Source organism: Schistocerca cancellata, chromosome 1 (assembly GCF_023864275.1).
Source record: "Schistocerca cancellata isolate TAMUIC-IGC-003103 chromosome 1, iqSchCanc2.1, whole genome shotgun sequence".
NCBI classification, from domain to species: Eukaryota; Metazoa; Arthropoda; class Insecta; order Orthoptera; family Acrididae; genus Schistocerca; species Schistocerca cancellata.
Genome location: NC_064626.1, coordinates 173,166,024 through 173,192,100, shown reverse-complemented (window position 1 = coordinate 173,192,100; position 26,077 = coordinate 173,166,024). Strand labels below are relative to the sequence as shown.

The 26,077-nt window shown below is 43.6% G+C and overlaps 1 protein-coding gene across 1 annotated transcript in view; it reads right to left on the bottom strand.

Moving 5' to 3' along the window:
* Positions 1 to 206: 206 nt before the first annotated feature.
* The window catches only part of LOC126155911 (protein singed wings 2), a 115,992-nt gene continuing 90,121 nt past the window's right edge, over positions 207 to 26,077 (bottom strand). The window contains exons 6-8 of the mRNA XM_049916309.1: positions 24,777 to 25,049; positions 20,078 to 20,167; positions 207 to 862 (exon numbers count right to left, since the gene is read on the bottom strand). Of these exons, the coding sequence (XP_049772266.1) occupies positions 680 to 862; positions 20,078 to 20,167; positions 24,777 to 25,049 (546 nt within the window). The 3' untranslated portion in view covers positions 207 to 679. The remainder of the gene's footprint in view (positions 863 to 20,077; positions 20,168 to 24,776; positions 25,050 to 26,077) is intronic.

Below are 26,077 nucleotides of genomic sequence, written 5' to 3'. Positions count from 1 at the left end.
CCCAACTTTTAAATTTGCTCCCGTACAAAATTCGAGATGCGCAAGAGTTGTCCTCTGGAGACAATGCAAAACGTATACCTTCCCGAGAGTGTCATATACAACGCCATATGGATAAGAATTCGATAGTTTGTTTTGGTTTGACGAGGCATGATTCCATCTTGATGGATATGTGAATGCACAGATATCACTCATATGAGCCACGCAAAATCCATATCATAGTCTCCTCTGGATACACAAAAAGTGTTTTACGCGCAGTGTCACATAATTTCGTGGCATAATGAACACTGAGCGCTACATACAGATGGTGCAACAATGTTTAAACACTAAACCTGAACAAAAGCACGTGTTTCCGGTAGGGCAGTCTTAAATCTCAAACAGCCAACCAAATCTGACTTTGTTGGATCACAGTTCTAACAAACAACCCTCACACTATACCTGAATCGTAGACTGAAATTAAAGGGTGTGTTTCTGTAAATCCTCGATAAACGTTACACGTCTTTAAGAAATTGCGACGTCGTACTTAGCTACATGAACCGCGTATGGGGGGGGCGCTTCGAGCAACATTTCTAATTCGGTCATCTGCCCGTAAGGCTGCGTTACTTTTTGAAATAGTGTGGACGTGGCCTCTAGCGCAGGCAGGCGGGGAGCGGATGGATGCGTGGCTGGCCGGTGCCGCGGCTCAGGGCATCTTGCCGACGAGCCAGGGCAGCTTGCCGGTGCGCTTGAAGGCCCAGTAGTCGTAGGCGAGCTTGGCGAGCGCGAGAGCGATGAGCGCCGCCAGCACGCCGTTGAGCACGTCCAGAGGCTGCACCAGCTGCTCCTCCGGCACGCGGCACACCGAGTTGCGCGACACGTCCTTCACCTGCACACCACAGCACCGGCACCGCTTAACAGACTACTCCCACCAGGCGACTTCAGAGAACAACATACATATACAGTGGGTTACAAAAAGGTACGGCCAAACTTTCAGGAAACATTCGTCACACACAAATAAAGAAAAGATGCTATGAGGACACGTGTCCGGAAACGCCCGCATCTCGTGGTCGTGCGGTAGCGTTCTAGCTTCCCACGCCCGGGTTCCCGGGTTCGATTCCCGGCGGGGTCAGGGATTTTCTCTGCCTCGTGATGGCTGGGTGTTGTGTGCTGTCGTTAGGTTTAAGTAGTTCTAACTTCTAGGGGACTGATGACCGTAGCAGTTAAGTCCCATAGTGCTCAGAGCCATTTGAACCATTTGTGTCCGGAAACGCTTAATTTCCATGTTAGAGCTCATTTTAGTTTCGTCAGTATTTACTGTACTTCCTCGGTTCACCGCCAGTTGGTCCAACTGAAGGAAGGTAATGTTGACTTCGGTGCTTGTGTTGACATGCGACTCATTGCTCTACAGTACTAGCATCAAGCACATCAGTACGTAGCATCAACAGGTTAGTGTTCATCACGAACGTGGTTTTGCAGTCAGTGCAATGTTTACAAATGCGGAGTTGTCAGATGCTCATTTGCTGTATAGATTAGCACGGGGCAATAGCCGTGACGCGGTACGTTGGTATCGAGACAGATTTCCAGAACGAAGGCGTCCCGACAGGAAGACGTTCGAAGCAACTGATCAGCGTCTTAGGGAGCACGGAACATTCCAGCTTATGACTCGCGACTGGGGAAGACCTAGAATGACGAGGACACCTGCAATGGATGAGGCAATTCTTCGTGCAGTTGACGATAACCCTAATGTCAAAGTTGCTGCTATACAAGGTAACGTTGACCACGTCACAATACGGAGAGTCCTACGGGAGAACCAGTTGTTTCCGTACCATGCACAGCGTGTGCAGGCACTATCAGCAGCTGATTGGCCTCCACGGGTACACTTCTGCGAATGGTTCATCCAACAATGTGTCAATCCTCATTTCAGTGCAAATGTTCTCTTTTCGGATGAGGCTTCATTACAACGTGATCAAATTGTAAATTTTCACAAACAACATGTGTGGGCTGACGAGAATCCGCACGCAATTGTGCAATCACGTCATCAACACATATTTTCTGTGAACGCTTGGGCAGGCATTGTTGGTGATGTCTTGATTGGGCCCCATGTTCTTCCACCTACGCTCAATGGAGCACGTTATCATGATTTCATACGGGATACGCTACCTGTGCTGCTAGAACATGTGCCTTTACAAGTACGACACAACATGTGGTTCATGCACGATGGAGCTCCAGCACATTTCAGTCGAAGTGTTCGTACGCTTCTCAACAACAGATTCGGTGACCGATGGATTGGTAGAGGCGGACCAATTCCATGGCCTCCACGCTCTCCTGACCTCAACCCTCTTGACATTCATTTATGGGGGCATTTGAAAGCTCTTGTCTACGCAACCCCGGTACCAAATGTAGAGACTCCTCGTGCTCGTATTGTGGACGGCTGTGATACAATACGCCATTCTCCAGCGCTGCATCAGCGCATCAGGAATTCCATGCGACGGAGGGTGGATGCATGTACCCTCGCTAACGGAGGACATTTTGAACATTTCCTGTAACAAATTGTTTGAAGTCACGCTGGTACGTTCTGTTGCTGTGTGTTTCCATTGCATGATTAAAGTGATTTGAAGAGAAGTAATAAAATGAGCTCTAACATGGAAAGTAGGCGTTGCCGGACACATGTCCACATAACATATTTTCTTTCTTTGTGTGTGAGGAATGTTTCCTGAAAGTTTGGTCGTACCTTTTTGTAACACCCTGTATATGAAGACCATCGGTGACCATGCAGCTCGTTAGAATGAAATTACAATGAAATGAAGACCCATAGCTGCATACAGGCGTTGATATAAGTCAATGAGGGCAGTTGAAAATGTGTGCCCCGACCGGGACTCGAACCCGGGATCTCTTGCTTACATGGTAGACGTTCTATCCATCTTTTTTTTAACATCTTGTTTTTTTTATTCCACAAAAACAGTAACAAAAATGGCTACAATGAAATGACATAAATAAGGTGACAGATAATTGCAGTCATAAATTACAGCATTCAAAGAATGAGTTTTTAGCAGTGGCACAATTTTGCAGTTCACTGTTATCTTCAACTGGTCGCAGTTCAGCATGCACATTTTTTTCTTCGACAGCCTGAGGTTCCTCGTCATCGTTTCCCAGACCCAAATTAATCATTCAGTAAATCCTTGATGTGTGTTCCTTCTAAGGTAAATTACGTGGACAGAAGAGCAGTCCCGAACAACGACATCGCAAAGTCCTTCACTGCCTTGTTATTTTTGTCAGTTCCAGCCTTCTAAACGCATCCTTAGGGAGTTCAAGATCTTCTTTTATATCAGACACTAGACGTCTGTCGCCATATTCTTGTATCTGCTGTACTACTCATTTATTTTTCATGTGTGACTTGCAGGTGAGGTTAGGGTCGGGAACGTGACCCAACCCATTCCCTCTCTACTAGGAATCCAGCTCATAAGCTATACCCGTTCTGTTGAAGATAATTCGGAGCATGTTACCATATTTCTTATTGTGATTCTGATATTTAAGTGTTTTCTCGAATTCATTTTCCATATACATCTTGTATTCAATATGTTCATCGCTCCCAATATTGTTAAAAACGTAACTTGTACATTTGCTCATTAACCAAATCAGTGCGTTTTTTTTGCCTGAGGGTAGTAACTTTCCTCTGGTCTGAAAAAAATGTTAGTCGGTACGTTGTCTGCTGAAGTTCTTGTTATTTGAGCAATTTTCTCCTTGGTCCACCTACAGTTGATAATCCGATCTCCACATGTGTAACGATGAGGCACACTATCAACGAGATTGCATTTGCTGCAGAGGTTAGTGTCACTTAAACCGATGGCAAAGAGACGCTCATTCGTGCTGATGATGTTATTGACTACCTCGTACCACGCTGCTCTCACGTCAGACGAAAGAACATCACTACTGATGTTTTTCCAGACCACATTCCATGCTATTCCAGCATATTTAGTTTCATGTTATTTTTCCTTTCATGTTTCCGTCTTTCAGTTAAAATCGCCTTTGCTGTAACGTTTTTGGAGTTTTTTCCTGAGATAACTTAGTTGAAGATAATACTCCCTAACGTGTTTTAGCTTAAAGCTTATTTTTTGTATATTTATCGGCGGCTCTACACTTTCTGGCCTGACAATATCGTACAGTTTTGCTGTAATGCATCCTGGATCATTACACATTATGCTCCATGTTCGTTTGACATACAGTGCCATCGCTTTAGACTTGATGTCGGTTAGACCCAATCCTCCATTGCTTGGATCCAAAACTGCTGTCTTCACCGGCACGCGAAACAATTTCCCTTTCCACAAGAACTTTCCTAAGGTGGACATGACCGTCTTCACCACCATTGATGGAATGGGGAGAACCTCTGCTATGTAGTAGGCCTTGGATAAAATATACGTGTTGATAAACAGTATTCTCTGGAACTGGTCTATGCTACGTTGACAGTTTTCAAACAAAGCTCCCTTGATTTTTCTTGCCACCTCCCGCCAATTTATTGCTGTCATAAAGTGGAGTTGTCAATGCCATTCCAACAGCTTTGAGTTCATTAACATGGTTCGCCCACTCAATGCGCAAGTTAGCAAGCCGCTTTATTTTTAGAAATTTACTTTTGTTTTCATTTACCCTCGCACCTGATGCGGAACAGTATTTTGCAAATACCATCTCTAGTTGTGTCACATCTGTTTGGTCTCTGATGATTACGCCTACACCGTCCGCATAAGCACCTACCACGGTCTTTGTTCCTTGAATGGTAATGCCTGTGCTGAAGCTGTTTCAAGAAACTGAGCCACTGAGGACACAGAGGATAGTGCGACTTCAGGGACTTATTTCTGGCACCCCTCCCGTGAGACCCACATTCCGAACTTATATTCATAGTGCTCATTATATTACTCGCAGCTTTTTGCCGATTCCCATAAGAGTTCGGGCACTGTTAGTGCATCCGCACAGCAGAAGATGGTCAAATGGCCGGTTAGCCTTAACTATTCGTTTCATTGTAATTTCATTCTAACTAGCTGCATGGTCGCCGATGGTATATGTATAGTTAAGGATCACCGCCCATTCGACCATCTTCTTCTGTGGGGATGCACAAACAGTGCCTGAACTCTTACGGGAATCAGCAAAAAGCCGCGAGTAATGAGTATAATTGACAGGGGCACTATGAATACAGTGCGGGACAATAATTTGGGAATGTGGGTCTCACGGGAGGCGTGCCATAGATAAGTCCCTGCAGTGGCACTATCCTCTGGGTCCTCGGTGGCTCAAATGGACGAGGGCTGCTCGCCCTATATAATAAAAAATTGAGCAAAGGAATTAACGATCGACTTGAACGGGTGTCTTGTGACATCCGCCGAGACCAAGCGCAACGAACATACCGAACAAAATGCAAAATGAAAAAAGATGGATAGAGCGTCTGCCATGTATGCAGGAGATCCCGGGTTCGAGTTCCGGTCGGGGCACACACTTTCAACTGTCTCCGTTGACTTATATAAACGCCTATATGCAGCTAGGGGTATTCATTTCATTGTAATTTCAGAGAATAAGTTAAATGCCATTATGACAGTTCAACAAACTTTTATTAAATGCTAGACTGCACTTCAAAGTGACACAGATACATAACACTACTTTACAACATAGTCACCAAATCTCTACAAATAACAGTTGGTCCGTTGTTCCAATTTTTCAGGTCCCCAAAGATAAAATTCCGCTCCTTGCTTACGGTGTCATTCGACAACGGCTGTGCTGACGTCCTAGTCGTTGGGAAATTCTCTTTCCACCCAGCTGTTCTTTCACCATGTCGAAAAGAATCACTCATTATTGTCGACTGTGGTCGACGTCGATGGTCTCCCCTCCCGATCGGCACTAACCAAGTCTGTCCAGTCTTTGGCAAATTATATGAATGCATGGGGTCTGTTCTTTAGGACATGTCAGTAAGTACAGACGCCATGTATTCCTGTAACTGATTCTCGTCGCTGGACTATGAACCCACCACCTTCAGTGCGGATGCACAATTTCGTTCGATCTCCTGTGGAAATCTCAAAGCAGCTAGAAAACAGGACATGGATGGGGACTGCAGACAGGTAGCCCTAGGTGGGTTTGAGTGTCGGCCAGGAAGTGTGTCGATATAGTCTGCGCAGTTGCGATAAGTACTGTGTCCGGATGGCGTAGTGAAAACGCAACTGCCTAGTAAGCATGAAGTCCCGGGTTCGAATCCTGGTCCGGCACCCATTTTCACTCGTCACCACTTATTCCGCAAAAGTACCGATACAGCCGACATCACTAGTTCGTTCCTTTTCCTTTCCTCTACACCCGTTCCACGTTCAAATTATACAACTTGGTGATGAAGTCACCATTCAATACGGCTGGACTCGACATTGCATTTGGTCCATATTCCGCCAGAATTTCGCGGTGAATCTGCGAATATTTAGACGCTTGACCCACGAGAATCGCAGGGTCCCACGTCCTTAAAAATGGAGTACGTTTTGCCAGCCGGTGTGGCCGTGCGGTTCTAGGGGCTTCAGTCTGGAACCGCGTGACCTCTACGGTCGTCGGTTCGAATCCTGCCTCGGGGTGGATGTGTGTGATGTCCTTAGGTTAGTTAGGTTTAAGTAGTTCTAAGTTCTAGGGGACTGATGACCACAGATGTTAAGTCCCATAGTGCTCAGAGCCATTTGAACCATTTTTTGGAGCACGTTTCTAGTTGCCACGTCATTTCACTCATACCCTGTGATGCTCCTGGTATCCATACCACAGCATAACTGTGTCTCCAAGAAACCTGAAACATGTACTCTCTTCTGGCAATCATCTTTGTGTGGGACGACGTTGGTAACTTTCTCTCTCAGGTACCTACGTGCTTTGTTCCGATTTCACTATCTAGTCTACAGATTTTAGTGCTAAGAATGAACTAATGGACAAATCGCGCATCGTAGTCAACTACAGAAATGAGTGAAATACTCTACTTCAATATCATCTTCGTCTGCTAGACTTTTGTAACAGCATGAACTCCCATCCAATCTTTAGTATCTGACAGCGATTCAGTTTCCTGATTCAGCCCGATACTGATATCCATATGCAACCAGATATGTTCTCTATGCCCTCGTCTGCGGTTTGCCAGAGACAAGGCGAATGAACTTTGCATAGCTTGGCGGAAAATAACCGAGACTACCTGGCCTGAAGACACAGCCGCCTGCACCGTTAGTTTCACCATGTGCAGCTCACTCGTCTGCCCACAGGCCAGTACTCCCTTGCGCGAAGGCGAGAGAGGTCGAGTCGAGGGAGGGTAAAAAAAAAGTGTACGGTAACGACTGCCGCTCACTCATATTCACCTTGCGGATACTGTGCTCTTCTGCCCAGCTAGCAATTTCCCATGAGGCGGCGCGGTGTGGGCAAGTAATATACACTACTGGCCATTAAAATTGCTACACCAAGAAGAAATGCAGATGATAAACGGGTATTCATTGGACAAATATATTATACTAGAACTGACATGTGATTACATTTTCACGCAGTTTGGGTGCATAGATCCTGAGAAATCAGTACCCACAACAACCACCTCTGGCCGTAATAACGGCCTTGATACGCCTGGGCATTGAGTCAAACAGAGCTTGGATGGCGTGTACATGTACAGCTGCCCATGCAGCTTCAACACGATACCACAGTTCATCAAGAGTAGTGGCTGGTGTATTGTGAAGAACAAGTTTCTCGGCCACAATTGACCAGACGTTTTCAATTGGTGAGAGATCTGGAGAATGTGCTGGCCAGGACAGCAGTCGAACATCTTCTGTATCCAGAAAGGCCCGTGCAGGACCTGCAACAAGCGGTCGTGCATTATCCTGCTGAAATGTAGCGTTTCGCAAAGATCGAATGAAGGGTAGAATCACAGGTCGTAACACATCTGAAATGTAACGCACTGTTCAAAGTGCCGTCAATGGGAACAAGACATGACCGAGACGTGTAACCAATGGCACCCCATACCATCACGCCGGGTGATACGCCAATATGGCGATGACGAATACACGCTTCCAATGTGTGTTCACCGTGATGTCGCCAAACACGGATGCGATCATCATGGTGCTGTAAACAGAACGATCCATCCTAAAAAATGACGTTTTGCCATTCGTGCAACCAGGTTGGTCGTTGAGTACCCCATCGCAGACGCTCCTGTCTGTGATGCAGCGGCAATGGTAACCGCAGCCATGGTCTCCGAGCTGATAGTCCATGCTGCTGGAAACGTCGTCGAACTGTTGGTGCAGATGGTTGTTGTCTTGCAAACGTCCCCATCTGTTGACTCAGGGATCGAGACATGGCTGCACGATCCGTTACAGCCATGCAGATAAGATGCCTGTCATCTCGACTGCTAGTGATACGAGGCCGTTGGCATCAAGCACGGCGTTCCGTATTACCCTCCTGAACCCATGGATTCCATATTCTACTAACAGTCATTGGATCTCGACCAACGCGAGCAGCAATGTCGCGATACGATAAACCCCCATCGCGATAGGCTACAATCCGACCTTTATCAAAGTCGGAAACGTGATGGTATGCAATTCTCCTCCTTACACGAGGCATCACAACAACATTTCACCAGGCAACGGCGGTCAACCGCTGTTTGTGTATGAGAAATCGGTTGGAAACTTTCCTCATGTCAGCACGTTGTAGGTGTCGCCACCGGCGCCAACCTTGTGTTAATGCTCTGAAAAGCTAATCATTTGCATATCACAGCATCTTCTTCCTGTCGGATAAATTTCGCGTCTGTAACACGTCAGCTTCGTGGTGTAGCAATTTTAATGGTCAGTAGTGTATGGGGGGGGGGGGGGGGGGTAGTGGGCGCTCGCCTGATAGAACTGTTAAACACGACGGTCGAAGCAGATCATCTATGATGTCACAAAACCACTCCTTGTGTTTACTTCAATATGCTGAAAACACCGACTTCTTACAGTCCTAGTATCTCGTTTCATCACAACGATCCCTCCAACTTTATCTCAACAAAATCAAGTTCTGGCGCAACCAGTGGATATTTCCACGGAGATCCAGGTAAAATCCAGACAATAATTATAGGAAAAACCACCCAGCTGTTCCACTCTAGAGAACTTCACCTACACTAGGCATCCGCCCAACTCACTTAACCAAAATAATGAAACATTTTGGACTAAATCAAGACCGTAAATTAACTTGGAAACTCACTAACTAACCACTCAAAACAAAGCCTACAACATGTGTGAGGTTTATACACCATGCGGCGTCTCTCGCATCCAAGTTTCCATCTTCTTCCATCTTGCCGATCATCATCTTGCTTTGGACTGTCCTGTATCGCGCACCTCAGTCCATCGTTCCCATGCAGCCGGTGTCATCCTCCTGTATGTCGTGGAAATCTTCAGTGCCACAGTTTAGAAGATCATCTTTCCCATGCCATTTTTCTATGATGTCCATACCATGTTAGACCTTTATTTGTAATTGTGTCTACAATATACTTTCTAACTACCTTCTATTCTCTCAGCATTTCATTTCTTGTTTTTACTTCACATTTTTCTCTCCAAAACTCCATTTCCATTCTTTTTAATTTCTTGTCATTGACCCTCGTACTTCGCACAGTTCAGTGCCATACAGAGCAATACTTTCAACTACAGTTTCGTATGTCCTCCTTTCCAAATTTTTTGCTGTAGTTTTAATCTAAATAATTGAGTGTAACTCTCTACTTGCCACCTTTCCTATTCTGAGCTTTATTTCCTGGAAACGTCGTCGAACTGTTGGTGCAGATGGTTGTTGTCTTGCAAACGTCCCCATCTGTTGACTCAGGGATCGAGACATGGCTGCACGATCCGTTACAGCCATGCAGATAAGATGCCTGTCATCTCGACTGCTAGTGATACGAGGCCGTTGGCATCAAGCACGGCGTTCCGTATTACCCTCCTGAACCCATGGATTCCATATTCTACTAACAGTCATTGGATCTCGACCAACGCGAGCAGCAATGTCGCGATACGATAAACCCCCATCGCGATAGGCTACAATCCGACCTTTATCAAAGTCGGAAACGTGATGGTATGCAATTCTCCTCCTTACACGAGGCATCACAACAACATTTCACCAGGCAACGGCGGTCAACCGCTGTTTGTGTATGAGAAATCGGTTGGAAACTTTCCTCATGTCAGCACGTTGTAGGTGTCGCCACCGGCGCCAACCTTGTGTTAATGCTCTGAAAAGCTAATCATTTGCATATCACAGCATCTTCTTCCTGTCGGATAAATTTCGCGTCTGTAACACGTCAGCTTCGTGGTGTAGCAATTTTAATGGTCAGTAGTGTATGGGGGGGGGGGGGGGGGGGGGTAGTGGGCGCTCGCCTGATAGAACTGTTAAACACGACGGTCGAAGCAGATCATCTATGATGTCACAAAACCACTCCTTGTGTTTACTTCAATATGCTGAAAACACCGACTTCTTACAGTCCTAGTATCTCGTTTCATCACAACGATCCCTCCAACTTTATCTCAACAAAATCAAGTTCTGGCGCAACCAGTGGATATTTCCACGGAGATCCAGGTAAAATCCAGACAATAATTATAGGAAAAACCACCCAGCTGTTCCACTCTAGAGAACTTCACCTACACTAGGCATCCGCCCAACTCACTTAACCAAAATAATGAAACATTTTGGACTAAATCAAGACCGTAAATTAACTTGGAAACTCACTAACTAACCACTCAAAACAAAGCCTACAACATGTGTGAGGTTTATACACCATGCGGCGTCTCTCGCATCCAAGTTTCCATCTTCTTCCATCTTGCCGATCATCATCTTGCTTTGGACTGTCCTGTATCGCGCACCTCAGTCCATCGTTCCCATGCAGCCGGTGTCATCCTCCTGTATGTCGTGGAAATCTTCAGTGCCACAGTTTAGAAGATCATCTTTCCCATGCCATTTTTCTATGATGTCCATACCATGTTAGACCTTTATTTGTAATTGTGTCTACAATATACTTTCTAACTACCTTCTATTCTCTCAGCATTTCATTTCTTGTTTTTACTTCACATTTTTCTCTCCAAAACTCCATTTCCATTCTTTTTAATTTCTTGTCATTGACCCTCGTACTTCGCACAGTTCAGTGCCATACAGAGCAATACTTTCAACTACAGTTTCGTATGTCCTCCTTTCCAAATTTTTTGCTGTAGTTTTAATCTAAATAATTGAGTGTAACTCTCTACTTGCCACCTTTCCTATTCTGAGCTTTATTTCCTGGTTGCTTCCACCTTAATCCGTAATGATTGTCCTTCAATATACGTATGATAGAAAGCACTTTACCATAGATTCATCATTTATGTCAATATCCCTTCCTATACCTACCATTCAGTCTTTGTAAAGCTAATTTTCATGCCCCACTGATTATATTCTTCTTTAAGCTTTCGTAGTATACGACACATCCTTTCTAACGGCTTGTGGATAATATTTATGAATGTTCCGGTTATTCATTGGTTCCCACATCCCAGAAAGTGCTCCACTGTCATAGGCCGCGTGCGAGTATATAAAAGTCTTGGGTATCTCCAAGATATGCGCCTGTCTAATGCTGCAGATATCATCGATACAAGATCTTCCTGCCCGAAAGCCAGGGAAGTCTTATATCTACTTCCTCAATTTCTCTCTCAATTTTAGTTTTAAGGGTATTACCATACAGTCTCAATATGAAACTGAGAATTGCGTTGCCTCGGTCATTTACGTAGTCATCCTTGACTGCCTTTGTAATTATGTTTGTGAGGAAACCTTCTTTAAACTCTTACAAGGATTTTTTCGCCACTAAGATAGAGGATAAATAGCTTTGCGAGATGTTCAAATAACACGTTTGATCCGTCCCTCAAGAAGTTCATTCATACATCTCCAGGTCCAAGTGCTCAGGCATTTTTGAACTGCTTAACTGTATCCTGTACTTCCGTTGTTCTTATCGCCTGGATTTCTGTGTCATGTTCATTACTTGCAAAGGAGCACATACCCTGATATTCGGATCGACCTTCTTCAAATAGTGCTTCATAGCATGTCTTCCATCTACCTAAGCTTATGTAATGTAGGATTATGCTAGTTCTGTCACTTGTTCTCAGCTTTTTTATGACCTTCCGTGCTTCTGTGGACTTTGAACTCCCTATGCAGCTATAAACTTCTTGACATTCAAAATCCTGTATAGCATTTTTTAGCTTTTTCTGTCTCTCCCCTGAATCTTACATACCTAATTCTGTTACCAGTCGTAATGCTCATAAGACATCTGTTATAGGCCTCCTTTGTCTCCTTCAGCGTCGCGGCAATGTCACCATCCCACCAATCACTTCTAAATTTTCCATACGGGTTCTCAACTACTCCGAGACTCTCAAAGGCAGCTTAATGATTAGCTCTCACAATTGTCTTATACTCTACTTCCACTGTTGCATCCTCAGTCTGATGTAGCTTCCCACTCAGTCTAAGCTTTTATAAGAAGGCAATTGAAGGATCCTGCAATAAACTTAACTTGTACTGTGGTTGGTCCAGTTTCTCTCCACTCTCATTACCGTTGTTATAGCACCTACTAATTTTCTGAAAGGGGACCAAATCACGCAACGAAGCAGGAAATGTTCCGTCCACATTCTGCTCCATTGTAGTCTTTCAATCCTCCTCCTTTGTACGATTACTTTCTTTCCCTACAGCATAATCAATTATAGGTTATAACTTTCTTGTAGGTTGTGTCCACTTGTATTTGTGGACCTATTTGTGTTGAGAAAAGCAATTCCATATCCTAAGACTATACTGTACAATCATTTCTATCAGCCTCCGTCCATTATCATTCACAATATCCTCCCCAAATTTGCCTACAACCTCGCTAGCACCCTGCTTCCCACTCGTCCATTAAAAATCTCCTGAAAGATACTGCTCCTTCCTATTGCCAATGCCATCTAGGCAATTTATCAAATAATTGAAGAAATTAAAGATTAAAACGACTAGCCAGTGGAGCATGATGATACATTTCATGACCACTATCCATACATATGAAACTCTCACCTATCACAGTCTTACCTATAAAATGTTATATGAACGTCTGTTGCTCCCAAGTTTTGTTATTGCCTCTACTTCCAGAAAAGAAAGGCACTATGCCATGCTTTCTATATCCGTCTTCCCTCACTCACACCCTCTACCAATTCATAATGTTTCCACAAATTCTTCAATAGCTATAACACCACTGCGACTCTTACATATGCTGTAAACATTTAAGTCCAAACACTCTCCCATCCATGGGAACCATGGATTGCTCCAAAGCTTTTACCAACAAGTCCCTCGTTGCTTCCATCTCCAAGCACTCCACATGTTTTCCTAGCCTTTCTTCCAATTACACCGTAACCTACTTACCCCACTTCGAATGAAGGCTTCAGTGCAGCATTTTCCTTACTCACTTGGCATCTGACTCATTCCTAACACCTAAACCTTACTTGTGAGTTGCTTTTGTCGTAGACAATACGGAGCTGGCTGAGGTGGCCGAGCGGTTCTAGGCGCTACAGTCTGGAACAGCGTGACCACTACGGTCGCAGGATCGAATCCTGCCTTGGGCATGGATGTGTGTGATGTCCTTAGGTTAGTTAGGTTTAAGTAGTTCTAAGTTCCTCAGCAGTTAAGTCCCATAGTGCTCAGAGCCATTTGAACCATTTTTTTGACAATACGGATCTTTTTCCATATGACAACATCTTCAAAATACTTCCCACATCCCAATCCCTATCCAGCTACCAGCAATCTCCACCATGTCATCCTCACAATGAAGAGAATATACGCCACACCGCCATCATATAATTATGAGAATCATCCATTTTTTCTACATCTTTCATCCACAGCTCGTAAAAATATGATAAGCTGTTGTAGTTATTCGTTCTTTTCATACAAATATTCCATTAGTGTCGTAGTGGAGCAGAGGAAATCTCAACTAGGAATATTTAGGAGAGGATTTCTAGTTGCATCATTCGTCTGACGACCAAGGAAAACCATCAGATTACATAGGTCAGAATGGGGGATTAGAAGTTTTTCAGTTTATTTTTGGGACAATGTTCTGCATTTTCTCAGACGAAAATTGAAATTTTGTGTTTGTTTATGTATGTATGTCAGCTTTGCGACGCTTGTGTAGTTTAAGTCGCTGTCGAGGCATGCAGGCCATATGGTGTGAATCACCTATTCTTAACGCCATAAATTATTTAAATTTATCTATAAATATTAAATAATTTTAATGTCACAAGATTTGGCAGCAGCCAGTGGCTGGAGCGCAAACACAGGTTTTATTTAATGAAAGCGTCTCATGCGTGTTCTCACATTTTACGAAGCTACCATTATCGCGTCATACGGGTAATTACAATCCGACTTTGCCTGTTGCTTGTTCTCGAGTTGGATTACTCTCTGGGCTTGACGAACTTCCCTTTGTTCTGATCTTAGTTTCTGGCCGGCCGTCCACTACGTAAACTTGTTCGCTACCGATTATTCGGAACAGCCTGTTTGTTCCATCCGTATCCGCGTCACCATCTGTGCTAGTGAACACTAACTTTGTTTCTACAAATTCTCGAGTACGATAGAAAACTATCCAATTGGATAACACAACAAAATATAACATATATACGGGTAAAAATGATTGACGTATTGTAGACCTATTTTTATAAGACACAATCACGAAGTACAATTACAATGTGATTCTTCAATTTCTCCAGGCGTATTTTATGACGAAATAAATCTCGGGTGAACAGCCTAGTACATCAGCTGATCTACATTAGCGCACCTGATGATGGCAACGTGGTCGATTGCCGAAATATTGTGTCCTATGCACACTCATACATACCAGGCTGTTCACCCGAGATTTATTTCGTTACAATTACAATCATAACCACTTCCACACGTACAATGGCCATCTTCGGAATCTACAAGAGGAAACGGGCAGAAAATCCAGATTAATGCTTTAAAGTTTTTATATTTTTCCTAGTTATTTTTGTAAATGACGAAGCTGAAGTAAAAACTCACGCGCTCCATACCTATACGTCAAAGGTGACATTTAAGAACAAAGTGTTGTCAAGCTAAGCTAGAGACCGAAAACCAAAGAACCATATATACGTACTTAAGTGATACCTCGCTTTACATACTCTATGCTCTAGATCCAATTGTCCTCCATAATTATGTCGAGGTAAAACACGCAACATCTTTAATGTAAAAATGTGTAAAAGGTTGCAAATCACTTCAATGCTATATTTATTATATCATCACATTTATAATTTTCCAGGTTATCCGTCAACGTAAAAACGTTGGTCGCCTCTAGCGCAAAACGGTAGAGAGATTAGGGTTTAGCATCCCATCAGCGACATCAGTAGCAAAGAAGAACAGTCTCGAACTGGGAAAGAAGAACGAAATAATCAGTCGGGATTTTTTCATAAGAATCATCACGGCATTTTTCTCTTAGCCAATTTAGAAAAATCGCAGAACATCAATCTGGGTAGCTTCTGTTCTCTGGTTCACTGTGACAACTCATATCGTAAACGTTTTGTTAGCGAGGTATTGGCTATGGGGTATGGGTATGAACTACATGTATCTGTTTTGATTTTTACCCACCATCACTTACAAGTAGATGTGGCAAAAATTTTACAGATTTCGAAATTTCAATGTAGACCGTCTCTCATTTTGCTGTTGTACAGATTCTAAAGATGGCAAATGTAGTGCCGAAATCGGTTTACAATTGTAATCATATTCTGTAATAGTATCTAAAATAAAAAAACGTGCGCAATGAAATACTTATGATTGTAGAACTGTAGCTATTTTCTATTTTAACAACTTATTTCAAATTATTTTTAAGCCTCCTTCAACTTACAGGTACGAAAAGAAATTGCCATTACAAAAAGTGCATACATAAGCACTGTTACAGAATAACCTATGGACTGCAGAAACTAAGTCGTGGCTATACAACTATAAGATGTATTAAGCTGAGCGTCATACATACAAAACTTCTTTTATAGAATATGAAATACGTCATCGTAGTATAAACACAAAACCAAAGACATCGGGGTATTGTATATAAATACACATATTGTACCCTCAGTTTAAGTTCTGTTGTGAATGGTATACTAATCGATATAAGCTGTACGATCTACGTACCTAACCACTACGGATGTATAGTACTGTACGTGGCAATACCTGATTGCCCACTGATTTAATAACGCTCAAAGAGCATCCATGACTGATTATAGATTCTGCATTCGTCCTCTACGTTGATGCATCACATAAGGTGAATATACTTATTTAATATTTTACATCCACACACATAACAGTTACTTAAAAATCATCATGTAGTCTAGTTAGACAAATGATCTTTTTGTCACTCAGCTACGGTCTTTAATATAACAGATTAAACGACGACAAATATTCATCCGTAGAACCGACCTAAATGTTTTCAAAAATGAAAATAATGTCTGAATATAAATGAATTATCGAATGTTTACTAAACAATGTCATTTGATTTGCAGCTGTAGGGTCTGTGTTTAGTTCCCTTACTGTTTTTTCCTAAGTGTGAAATCAGCTACTGTACATGCCATGAAAGCTTCCATTTTCTATAGAAGTATAGGACGTTTCTTCTCCATTTGTGCTACCGACATAAGGACCATCCAACAATCTACAAAAATAAAAACCTTATATACATTTAATAGAAGCATTCAAAAGTAGAGTAGAAATATTCGTCTTTGAATAATGTCTAATGCGGACTTCAAAGTACCGTTCGTAATTTACAATATCGTGTGTCAGCAAAGTACATAGGCTAAAAATTATAGTAAAAAACAAGTTCTCACCAAGTCAGTATACATATCATATTAATCCTAACCATCTTTTTATGAAACAGATAACCAGAAGAGAGTTAATAAAATAAATAATAAATACATCCGTTCAATACAAGATGAAATTTTTTAAATATATAGAAGCTTCCCCATATTTCCCACTTCCTTTACCAATCATTCTTCCACAAATCCCTTACTACCTAATGATCAGTTCTGTTACATATTTCTGGAAGAAGAACAGATTTTTTACTGGAAGATATGGCATTCCATCTATGGAGGAGAGTGATTGATGAGTCACGTATTTTAATTTTTTTATTTTAAACACATTCACAGATCCGGTCATTCGAGCACAATGACCATCGTCAAACTCTATACATCAGAGTCAGCTCCAGCTGAGATAACACAGTGATTAATACATTGGACTCGCTTCCAGGAGGATGTTGCTTCAAATCTCCCTCTGGCCATCCAAATTTAAATCTTCCGTGGTTTCTCTAAATCACTCAAGGCTAATTCCAGGATCGTTGAATAGGACACGACTGATTTTCCTCCCCATGTTTTTCCAGAACGAGCACGAGCACCATCTCTAATGATCTCATTGTTGACAGAACATTAAATCCTAAGCTTCCTTCTTTCTTTCATATACAGTATTTGACGAACAAGGCATTGACGAAATGCGTTGTTATACTTAAAAATACTCTATATGAATCCGCCAAAATGACTCAGCTGCCCCTACAAATAGGTTTTATGCAACCCACAACGCCTTCAAATACCAAATGCGAAACTGTCAAATTTTCTCACTCTCTATGCTTAAATTACTAGTATTAAAGCAAAAATGAACAGGACTTTTTGAAGGAAACTTAGTGTAACTAAACTTTTTTACTGGGATACGTTTTCGACGAAAGCCACGGTTTTTGAGTTATCCAAGAGGTCACTTTTGTACATTTTTCTTGGACAGTTCGAAAATTAAGGCCTCTAGCGAAAATGTATCCCACTACAAAATTTAACTACATTAAATTTCCAACAAAGAGGTTCTGTTCATTTTTTTTTTGTAGGACTAATGGTTAGTGCACACCGAGCTAGAGAGTATGAACATGTTGTGTGTGATACTTGAAGGTGTTGTGGATTGCATAAAACGCAAAATAGGGCAACTGAACTATCCTATACAATCTGAATATGTTTAACGACTAGCCTTCTTGATATATATGTTAGGGGATAAAAAATTGGAAGTATTACCTCTGACTGCCTATTATCTGACCCCTTGGAGCATGGGGAATGAAATAACAATAAAAGACCTGAACGCTCAGCCCGCCACAGAGTGTAGACGATAACGGAAGTTCCTGGCGCACAATAACTTCGCGTTGGCACAGTAACTGAACCCAAATCTTTATTCACCGGAAACGTTTTTATCACGCCTCGAGTCAAGACTAAAATTTCCGTGTACCTGTTCCCCGTCCTGATTATTCGAACTACGTTTTCACTCTTCCGTATAACGTACTAGACTAGAACTCCTGGAAGAACGAAGAGCAGCAGAATATCTTGGCTGCAACCTACTGAACGGTCTTTACCTATCTGCCAAAATCAGTCAGATGAATACTCGTTAAGCAGCGAATTATTCTGAAAATAAATATATTTATCGCTATACAAATAGAAGCCCAAGCAAGCATTCAGAAACGCACGAATTCTTCAAATGTGCGAAAGACAGTATCCAGCTTCCTATGGAGCCTGACAAAAATTATGAAACAGCATTTCTCGTTATATTACGAGGAACTGACGTCGCAGTATACAGAAAAACAACACGCACTTGCCAATGTTTGAAGCAGCTCTCCTGTCATCATTCTATGGATAAAGTAGTTACTGTCGGCATTCGGGTAGTACATAACAAATGTTTACTTTAGCCTTCATGACGTGAAGGAGGTAGGCAATACCTGAAATACTTGTTCTAACTGTGCGGTCTCTAATAGACTCTTTCTGAGTGAAATGATGCACTGGTGAAGATGAAGAGGCTGTGTTGCTTCCTGGGATACTTTGACCAATAATCAGTAACGTTACGAAGTGGAATCCTTTGATATATCACGTTTGTAGAGCAACAGACACAAACGGCAAATTTAAGGGAACTAAAACGTAAAAAGTCAATGAAATAATTGGCGAGGAAAATTATTAAGTGTCTGATTAAAAGTAAACAAGATCTGCTCCTGGTGTCGGAGCAGTATCGTATCTCACGTTGTCACCTAAGAGTAAACGTAGCGATAATGAGGCTTAATGCAGGGAGTAGAAGTTTGAAATGTAGACACTTTAAATACACAAATGAAAACCTAAAATAATACGTGCGTGTTTGCTATAGTAGCACGAAACCTTTGTTGCATCATATAAGCTAAACATAAGGGCAACAAAACCGAACATCCACTTGCGCCTCAACACAAGCTTCGGCTGCAAATAGACTCGCTGTCTTTACGACAGCTGGCGGTTTTAGTACCCCCTCTTCATTTAGAATTCCGATCACTGTCTATGGCTAGACTTTAGCTGACGTGATGAAGACATAACAGCCTAAATATAGAAAACGCATGCTCACAAGTGAATTGTTAAAATATCTACCTTAGTTCTTAAACGGGTGTACAATTCCTGAGATAGAAGGCGTCGAGCAGGCACTGTACGTGCAAACCCTATGCGTCCACGGCTTCCTCGAGCTTGGTGTGTTCGGCGAAGAAAACCTTTGTACCACAAATAAAATGTGAGGCAGTGCACATTCCGAATTATGAAGTGTGTAATATCTTAATTTTTTCATTTCATCACACACGATTTGTACAGTTTCTCTTTCCTGCCTGTTGTTACCGTTTATTGATATTTTTATTGTTCATTGACAAGTCAAAAGCTTTGCAATGCTTCACTAATTTCATTTCATGTCTGTGACTCGTATGTGCTAATATAAATGCTTACGCGATGAACTTTACAGTGCTCCGTACACATCTTTGTTTATTGATTACAAATAATTTTGTATACAGTTTCTGAAAAATGCAAGCAGTTTATCAATAAAGTTTTGCTATGGTGACGCAGTTTTATTTCATAGATAGGGACACAGAGCACAGGAATAACGTTCTGTTTAAATTAGACAAAAGTAACAAACGGGAAATAGTTTATTTTGTATGTAAATGTGTCACACGTTTTCCAGATTGCAGACACGTAGAGTTTATAAAAGCAGAGAGCGCAATTAATTCGGAAACGTGTTTCGAAGAAATAGATGACAGCTGGATGGCTTTTAAATGGGGTGAGTAATATATATGAGGTGTGATGCTTACCTTGACATTGGCATTTTCGTCGCCATCGATGTTCTGGCATCGAATGTCATCCAGATCTGTGACCAGCTTCGAATACTTTAGCAGTAGCACCTGAGAAAAGAAGATCAGAAAAATTAATGGGAATCGCTTTATGGGGCAACTGGCTTACAAGAAATCGTCCCTTTCGTAAGTAAAGTAAAGCCATATGACACTGGTGACAGGGAGACGCTGAAAGGCAGGTTCAGCAAACTAATTTTAAAATTTTTCCTGTCCTTCACCTACAGGGACATCTTTTCTTCTCGAAATGCTGGAGTCGTGTGTTTAAGTGTATCTTATAAGTCTCCGTGACTGTAATGGCTGTGTGTTGTGTCGTGTCATATTTGTGCTGCCTGAAGCGGAGAAACGGGAGAGGCTGAAAACTCAGTGCCGGCACGTAGTCTACTGGCCGGCCGGAGTGGCCGAGCGGTTCTAGGCGCTACAGTCTGGAACCGCGCGACCGCAACGGTCGCAGGTTTGAATCCTGCCTCGGGCATGGATGTGTGTGATGTCCTTAGGTTAGTTAGGTTTAAGTAGTTCTAAGTTCTAGGGGACTGATGACCTCAACAGTTAAGTCCCATAGTGCTCAGAGCCATTTGAACCATTGAACGTAGTCTATTCCTCTCGAATAGTACCGAGCTTAACGTTCCCGTCCGACAGACAGACCATCAACAGTGCCACATGTCCTCACTTCATGAGACATTGCGGAGAGACTTGGAATTTAACCCAGGACATTGATGTAAAGTCTTGTGATCAGAGACTTTACGCCACCACCCATCCTCCCCTCTGACTTAAAGTCAAAGGGAAAGCAGCCAGAGGCACGTGGCCTAAAGAAGCGTTTATCCATCCAAGTAGCGCCCACGTCCGACGTTGCTTAACTTCGGTGATCTCACGAGAACCGACGTATGCCACGAGGCATACGCTTTCCATAGATAATGGCTCCCAACATAAAATAACGCTCATCTCTCTCTCTTTTTGCCCCGTACATCTCCACCACGCTGTACTCTTCCAGTACAGCACCGACGAGTAAATACAGAAAAAATAACTTTATACCACAAACTAGATATCAACTAGATACAGGGTGTTTCAAAAATGACCGGTATATTTGAAACGGCAATAAAAACTAAACGAGCAGCGATAGAAATACACAGTTTGTTGCAATATGCTTGGGACAACAGTACATTTTCAGGCGGACAAACTTTCGAAATTACAGTAGTTAAAATTTTCAACAATAGATGGCGCTGCAAGTGATGTGAAAGATATAGAAGACAACGCAGTCTGTGGGTGCGCCATTCTGTACGTCGTCTTTCTGCTGTAAGCGTGTGCTGTTCACAACGTGCAAGTGTGCTGTGGACAACATGGTTTATTCCTTAGAACAGAGGATTTTTCTGGTGTTGGAATTCCACCGCCTAGAACACAGTGTTGTTGCAACAAGACGAAGTTTTCAACGGAGGTTTAATGTAACCAAAGGACCGAAACGCGATACAATAAAGGATCTGTTTGAAAAATTTCAACGGACTGGGAACGTGACGGATGAACGTGCTGGAAAGGTAGGGCGACCGCGTACGGCAACCACAGAGGGCAACGCGCAGCTAGTGCAGCAGGTGATCCAACAGCGGCCTCGGGTTTCCGTTCGCCGTGTTGCAGCTGCGGTCCAAATGACGCCAACGTCCACGTATCGTCTCATGCGCCAGAGTTTACACCTCTATCCATACAAAATTCAAACGCTCCTCAGCGCCGCTACCATTGCTGCACGAGAGACATTCGCTAACGATATAGTGCACAGGATTAATGACGGCGATATGCATGTGGGCAGCATTTGGTTTACTGACGAAGCTTATTTTTACCTGGACGGCTTCGTCAATAAACAGAACTGGCGCATATGGGGAACCGAAAAGTCCCATGTTGCAGTCCCATCGTCCCTGCATCCTCAAAAAGTACTGGTCTGGGCCGCCATTTCTTCCAAAGGAATCATTGGCCCGTTTTTCAGATCCGAAACGATTACTGCATCACGCTATATGGACATTCTTCGTGAATTTGTGGCGGTACAAACTGCCTTAGACGACACTGCGAACACCTCGTGGTTTATGCAAGATGGTGCCTGGCCACATCGCATGGCCGACGTGGCCTGAAGCAGTACATCTCATCTGCATGTGAAGCAAGCCATTCCGCCAGACACGTTGTCAAAGATTTCGGGTAATTTCATTCAGAGACTACGCCATATTATTGCTACGCATGGTGGATATGTGGAAAATATCGTACTATAGAGTTTCCCAGACCGCAGCGCCATCTGTTGTTGAAAATTGTAACTACTGTAATTTCGAAAGTTTGTCTGCCTGAAAATGTACTGTTGTCCCAAGCATATTGCAACAAACGGTGTATTTCTATCGCTGCTCATTTAGTTTGTATTGCCGTTTCAAATATACCGGTCATTTTTGAAACACCCTGTATATCCCTTAGGCAGCAAACTTGAATTTGTTCGTTGATAGGCTGCAGGCAGTGCTGTGACAAGTGCGGACGCGTTCGATGCCATCTAACGTCCATTGGGAGAAGTTGTAAGTGCAGTCCGTTAGTGTAACATATACAGGTTGTTTATAAATGAATATCGGGGTTTTAACGCTTAATATTTATAATATTAAACTTACAGTTATAAATGATGTGTCAAATGAAAGAGCAACTCAAACAGTTTTACCAAGAAGCTTATAAATGTTCAATGTCAGCACCATTTGTCTCACAGCACACATCAAGTCTGCAACCGAGGCCTTTCCAAACTTTGATAAGTGTGTCTTCAGTGATTGTAGCAACAGCTGCTTCAATCCAGTTTCTTAATTCAGGGAGATCTGTTGGTAGCGGAGGCACGCACACGCTATCCTTGATGAAGCTCCAAAGGAAAAAATCGCATGGCGTTAGGTCGGGTGAACGTGGAGGCCACGCAAAGCAAGCCCTGTCATTGGTCCCCTTGCGGCCTATCCAGCGCGTAGGTACAGTGAAGTTCAACCAATCGCCAGTGAGGTGGCGCACCATCTTGCTGGAAAATGAAGTTCTCTGCATCTTCTTCCAACTGAGGGAAGAGCCATTTCTCTAGTGTATCAAGCTAAGATGTGCCAGTTACAGTAGGTTCACCAAAAAAAGAAAGGAACATAAACTTTTCTCCAGGATAAGGCACAAAAACACTTTAGGGGAATCTCGTTGCATTTGTACCACCTCGTGAGGATTTTCTGAGCCCCAGATGCGCATATCCGCTAAGGTGAAAGGTCGGTTCATCACTGAAGACAACATAATCCAGAAAATCTTCATCGTCATGAAACAACATTTCGTTTGCGAAGTTGGCACATAATCCATGGTCTGCCGGCTTTAGAGCCTGTAATAACTATAAACGGTAAGGACGTAGTTGTAAGCGTTTTCTTAAAACTTTCCCAACAATGGACACGGGAACTTGTAATTCATGACTAGCCTTCCGGACTGATTTCTTTGGGCTACGAGTGAACGACTCTCTCACTCGCTCAACAGTCTCTTCACTAACTCTTGGTCGTCCTGTGCTCTTCCCTTTACGAAGGCAGCTGGTTATCTTCAAATTGATGATACCATCTACGATTGTTGTTATCACTTGGAGGATCAAAAAAATGGTTCAAATGGCTCTGAGCACTATGAGACTTAACATCTGAGGTCATCAGTCCCCTAGAACTTAGAACTACTTAAACCTAACTAACCTAAGGACGTCACACACAGATCCATGCCCGAGGCAGGATTCGAACCTGCGACCGTAGCAGTCGCGCGGTTCCGGACGAAGGTGCCTACAACCGCTCGGCCACAGCGGCCGGCTTGGAGGATCACAACCGAACTTCAGCCGGAACGCACGTTGCACAGTAACTACAGAATCGGTCTTTGCAAACTGCAAAACAGAAAACCCTTTCTGTTCACTAATCGCCATCTTCGCTACTACCGCTGTCTGGCGGATTGCAGCAGAAACATTGCGCGTTGCCCATGCATACTGGTCCCAACAAAAGTGTTTGAGTTGCTCTTTCATTTGACATATCATTTATAACTGTAAGTATAATATAAAAAATGTATCATAAAGCTTTAAAACCCCGATATTCATTTATAAACACCCTGTATTTTCTGCTGATGGGGTGGCCTAGTTGCATGTACTGCACTGTACCTTGGCCGCTCCGTAGCGTCGTCGACTAACCTTTGCGGACAACGGCTGGTACCATCAATTTGTTACTTAAGTCAGTTTTAACAGGCTCCTCGAAGATTGCTGCAATCTTTTGTTACACCTCTTATATTTTGCCCTCCCTTTTCCCCTTTCCTCATCTTCTTCACCTGTTCAAATGGCTCTGAGCACTACGCGACTTAACTTCTACGGTCATCAGTCGCCTAGAACTTAAAACGAATTAATCCTAACTAACCTGAGGACATCACACACGTCCATGCCCGAGGCAGGATTCGAACCTGCGACCGTAGCGGTCTCGCGGTTCCAAACTGTAGCGCCTAGAACAGCACGGCCACTCCGGCCGGCTTCTTCACCTGTCACAAAAGTGCTCCACGACGGGAGCGGCAGCCTGGGTACGTGCCTACGCTGCTACATCCTATTTAGACCCTGCAGTTTGCAGACTTCAATCATGCGGGTGGCATCAATGTGTCCACTGTTTCCGAGACTCGAGAGGGGCGGGTCGGAACGTACCTGGAACGGAGGCGTGACGTGGCAGTCGCAGAGCCAGGGGTTGTGGCCGAGCGCGAGGCGCAGTGCGTTGCCGTTGTGCTCGAGCGCGTCGTCGAAGGCGTAGGCGGGCAGCTGCGAGAGCCGGTTGCCGCGCACGCTGAACGCGCGGAAGGTGGACAGCCAGCGGGAGCCCTCCAGCTCGTCCAGCGAGGACACCTCGTTGTCGTCCAGCTGCACGTCCAGCACGCGCGGGTAGTGGCCCAGGCCGCGCGACAGCCGCGACACGTCGCGGATCTGCGGGCAGCCAGCACGCGTTCTCTCACACGCTCCGCTTCATCTACCGGCACTACACTCATGCTCATACATCAAGGATAATCGCAGAATGTGGTGCCTCACAACGTGGCACTACACAAAACTGGCGCTAATAGCATAGGCACGTAGGGAACACACGCGACACCAATCTGTAAGACCACGGCGTTGGTGATAAGTTGAGAAAACCGTCCCGAAACACATGTGCTACAAAACGCCACTGTTTCCTACGCATGTACCCCGATATCAGAAAATGGTTCAAATGGGACTTAACATCTGTGGTCATCAGTTCCCTAGAACTTAGAACTACTAAAACAACTAACCTACGGACATCACACACATCCATGCCCGAGGCAGGATTCGAACCTGCCACCGCAGCGGTCACGCGGTTCCAGACTGAAGCGCCTAGAACCGCACGACCACACCGGCCAACACCCCGACATCAATATCGGATATGATCACGTTTTACACGTACACAGGCTGCACAGCAGGTCGGCATATTCTGGATCAGGTGGTGGAGCAGCTACATCTACATCAATACTCCGCAAGCCACCTGACGGTGTGTGGCGGAGAGTATCTTGAGTACCTCTATCGGTTCTCCCTTCTATTCCAGTCTCGTATTGTTCGTGGAAAGAAGGATTGTCGGTATGCCTCTGTGTGGGCTCTAATCTCTCTGGTTTTATCCTCATGGTCTCTTCGTGAGATATACGTAGGAGGGAGCAATATACTGCTTGACTCCTCGGTGAAGGTATGCTTTCGAAACTTCAACAAAAGCGCGTACCGAGCTACTGAGCGACTCTCCTGCAGAGTGTTCCACTGGAGTTTATCTATCATCTCCGTAACGCTTTCGCGATTACTAAATGATCCCGTAACGAAGCGCGCTGCTCTCCGTTGGATCTTCTCTATCTCCTCTATCAACCCCATCTGGTACGGATCCCACAACGATGAGCAGTATTCAAGCAGTGGGCGAACAAGCGTACTGTAACCTACTTCCTTTGTTTTCCGATTGCATT